The sequence below is a fragment of the Tasmannia lanceolata genome, unplaced genomic scaffold (assembly GCF_043159265.1).
Source record: "Tasmannia lanceolata isolate RefF3 unplaced genomic scaffold, GAP_Taslan_0.1 ptg000002l, whole genome shotgun sequence".
NCBI classification, from domain to species: domain Eukaryota; kingdom Viridiplantae; phylum Streptophyta; class Magnoliopsida; order Canellales; family Winteraceae; genus Tasmannia; species Tasmannia lanceolata.
In genome coordinates, this window is record NW_027518679.1 from 17,238,179 (window position 1) to 17,242,091 (window position 3,913).

At 42.0% G+C, this 3,913-nt stretch overlaps 1 protein-coding gene across 1 annotated transcript; it reads right to left on the bottom strand.

Moving 5' to 3' along the window:
• Nucleotides 1-589: 589 nt before the first annotated feature.
• LOC143881393 (uncharacterized) lies at nt 590-3,612 on the bottom strand. Its single transcript, XM_077384474.1, has 2 exons — nt 2,628-3,612; nt 590-1,183 (listed from the first exon to the last, which is right to left on the bottom strand). Exons 1-2 carry the CDS (start codon nt 3,543-3,545, stop codon nt 809-811), a joined length of 1,293 nt encoding a protein of 430 aa, XP_077240589.1. The 5' UTR covers nt 3,546-3,612; the 3' UTR covers nt 590-808.
• Between the last annotated feature and the right edge of the window lie 301 nt (nt 3,613-3,913).

Sequence of the window (3,913 nt, forward strand, 5' to 3'; positions counted from 1 at the left end):
GGCAGGTGGAAGTCCCTGATTGGTCCAGGTGTCATACCTAGTAGGGACAGGTGTTGGCCTTCCAACGGCCCTTGTGAGGGCCACGTGCCAGCAGCCAATTGGATGCTGAGTTCGGACCCATCAGTGCTGAGTCCGGATTCCATCAGTGCTGAGTCCGGACCCCATCACTGGCTATCCTTCATCCTGAAAAATCACAGCAATTTTGTTCTCGCAATACATACAATGCATACAGATGAAAGAGAGGATGGCAAGCATATCCAAGGATATTAAAACGCAATACATACAATGCATACAGATGAAAGAGAGGATGGCAAGCATATCCAAGGATATTAAAACGTCCCCGGACTGCCACCCCGAGGCGAATATCCCATTTGATTTTAAAGTTTTCAAATCGCTTTTTAGTATCATTCCCCTTTCAAATATAGCCTAACTCAACGAACTAAACCCCCTGAAGTCCCTAACAATGTAAACAAAGTATCATCTATTGCTTTAAATCATTTAATTAGAAGAGGCACAAAACTTCAAAATATATAGATGAGTGCCATTATTAAAAAAAAAAAAAAAGATCTAGTTGGCCTACCACTTAAAGTACAGAATATCTACTTGTAGTTGTTTATATTTAGAGTTAATAGATATCAAATACAGTGGATAAGAGGAAAGGCCACTCTTCTCTAAACTATAGATCGAACATCAGAAGAGGAGACAAGGCGGAGCAGAGGAGAGAAGAAATCAAGCAGCCCAAATCCAAACCATCCCACTACAAAAAGACCAAAGCCCGCTTACACATGAACAAGTGTCACCCCACGTGTCAGCAACTCACCTCCAAGCGCTGTGCCAAGTAGACGAGGTGCCATGTAAGACTCATAAGAGTCATAACGTTGAGGAAGGAAGAGTAGCTGTTGAGAGTCCTCAGCCTCTGATTCAGCTTCCCTACTCGACTCTTTACTTCCTCTTCATCAGTCACTCTTCCACCAGTGTTGGTCCTGAATGTCCTCGCGCCACCACCATCAGTACCTGGGGTAACAGTGGTGGTGCTCGCGGCAGTGCATACCCTCGCCCCTCCACCAACCCCCGCCGGTGAGGTTGTCCTTGCCGTCGGTGGTGTGGAAACCGGCTCCACCATGTCTGCCATGTCTCTCCCTTTCCCTTCTTCCTTCTCCATCTTCAATCTCTCAAACATAACCTGTCAAGTAGAAAACACTCCAAATTACATTACTACCAAGAAAAAGAAATGACGGTCTACAGAGTAATGATAGAATGGAGGGGGCCCTCATTGGTCAATTTAAGCAAAAGTCAAAGCCGTTGCACTTTTTTTTTTTTTTTTTTTTGGGGGCCATCCACTTTGTTCGGCCCCACCATAAACTCACTTTTGCAGAAATTGACCAATGAGAGTGCCCTTAAGATGTTTTTTTTTTTTTTGCAAGGGCGCCCTTCATTTAGGGGTGCAACTCTGTTAGAGGATAAAAGATAAATAACGCCTTTCTCCAACACTTAAGCTTTTGGAGAAGTTGGTAAGTTAACATAGTATCAGAGCCGGTCTCGAGTTCAAATCCCCAGATAGCAAAAGCCACATGCGATGGTCGGCCGAAAGTGGGACCACAAGTGCCACGTGTTTGCCAAGTCGGCCACACATGCAGGGGAGTGTTAATAAAGGATAAAAGATAAATAACGTCTTTCTCCAACGGCTTAAGCTTTTGGAGAAGTTGGTAAGTTAACAAACTCTCTGGTCGATTTTATGGAATTCGGGTTGAGCTTTTACCTTAAAATAGGTTCGGGATCGGGTTGATTCCAGTTCAAGTTCATGTTTTAACAAAAGCTCAACCTGACCTAGTGACCCGACCCATGTTACACCCACCTTCATTCCATCATTGCTAATATATCTATACCATTTAGTATTAAAACTCGTGAGTACACAATTTGACTCTCCTACAACTCGTGGGGACAGTCGGAGAGCTGAGGGCACGTTTGGCTAGCATGAGAGGGGTAGGGCTAGTGAAGTGGCTAAAAATAAGGAAACCAAAAAACTCAAAATAGGATAAACTTCTTCGCCATATTCTCACCGTCATCTACCCCTCTTTCACCAGAGACACTAAATTTATCATGAAAAAAAGTGTAAAATGGCCTTGAACTCTATGGATTCCTATGTTCACGCGTAACAATAAAAAGTAAGGTAAGTAATATATTCGCTCCCTTTTCTTCCCTGGGCGCCCGTATTTATGATTACCCTTTTGCAGTACAAGTGGGTGGCCCAAGAAAAAGGGGCATCATTTCCCCAAAAAAATCGTGTTATTAATAAATCTCTAGACACTGTTTGGATTGCAAGGAAAAGGATTTTCTTCTTTTCATGATTTAGACGTTAATGATATGAAATGGTTAATTTAGAAGGATATAATCATAAATGAAGGCTTCTCAAAGCAAAAATTGAATAGGTTTGGTTCAATATACCTTTTTACAAGTGTAAAAAAAAGGTAAGAAAATTTAGAAATATTTTTCCTTCCAAACAATTCCTGCAATCCAAAGTACTCGAGTTTCTATCGATCGACTCACAAGCCACTCATTCGAAGTATATCATGCCAAAACAAGGGGTGTAAGTATCAATTTAGAAGAGACGATAGAAAGTGCCAAACCTTGGTCGCTCGAGGCTCGAAGTAAAGCATGTTGGTAAGCAAAACCCCAAGTGATACGAGCATATTATAACACTGAAATTTCTCAGCTTGGCTATCGACGTTTCTCAGCCGTTGATTAAAGAGATGTGCTAGAAATGCGACTCCCACACAATAAGTCATAGCCCGAAAATAAACCGGGTAGATTTTGCTCTGCACCACCCCAAATTGTTGCCTAGGCAAAGCTCTCGACAAAACATGGCTCGAAATAAAAGTCACCCAAACACACATCCCATATGAAACCGAGAATGCAAGAAGATGAACCAAACCCATCAACAAACTTAGATATTCAGGCAAAATTGAATATACAAAACCATCATAAATAACATCTCGCCCTCGCCGGAATATCATCGTGAGGTTTTCCCGGCCCTCACGGACTGCTTTCTCTGCCACTTCTTCGGCTTCTTTGGCTTTCTCGATAATCTTCTCATTTACCTTCTCTCCGGCGAGTTTCGCCTCTTCTTTGACATGTGTCACTTTATCTGAGACTGTCTCTTTGGTTTTATCGAAAGCTCCAGTTATTTTGTCTTTGATTTTCTCTCCAGTCTTATGAAGAGATTCATGGGTTGGAACTGAGAGCCCTTGGCGAAGATTGGGGATATGAGATGCACCTTCTTTGAATTTCTCCTCTGCTATTTTTTCTGCAGAATCTAAAGTGGGTTTCTCTTGGTCTAAAACATGAGTTAGAGAAGGATCTTCAATGGGTTTTCTAATGCCTTCTCTTTCATACTCAACTACTATTACACGGTGGCCTTCTTTGATGATTAAATCTTGTTTTGGGTATGTGGGTTCTTCCCGTAGTTGATTCTCCGGTACCGGAGACCAGACTCCGGCAGAAACAAGAGAGGATATGACAAGACAAAGAGCGACTAAGTTCATCATCTTTTTCTGTATTTTTTTGGATCGATCTTCTTCAAATGGACGTTGGAAATTGTCTTCCGTTGTTTTGGACCATTTTTACATCTGAAACTGAACGATGGCCACGTTGTCCTTTCTGTTTGCTGAACATGCCACGTGTCTTTTTCGCTAGCCACGTACCTTAGAACGTGGCCTTCGTGGGTTGTCTTGAAGGTTTGATAGATGAAATGTGTTGGCTATGAAAGGGGTGAAGGATGCCTTTGATTCGGCGAACTTTGTGGGAAAGAAAAAGATGAATTCCATTTGCCACGGTATCATTGGTTGTTACTTGTTACTTGTTACTTGTTACTTGTTAGCACTGCTCTTAAACCTTTTTTCAGGTAAAATATTTT

What these genes read in the sequence shown, in the direction of transcription:
- LOC143881393 (XM_077384474.1), bottom strand. Translation starts at nt 3,545, where the DNA reads ATGATGAACTTAGTCGCTCTTTGTCTTGTCATATCCTCTCTTGTTTCT. An exon ending in TCGAGCCTCGAGCGACCAAG is followed by an intron (nt 1,184 to 2,627) that starts GTTTGGCACTTT and finishes TCTACTTGACAG; the next exon opens with GTTATGTTTGAGAGATTGAA.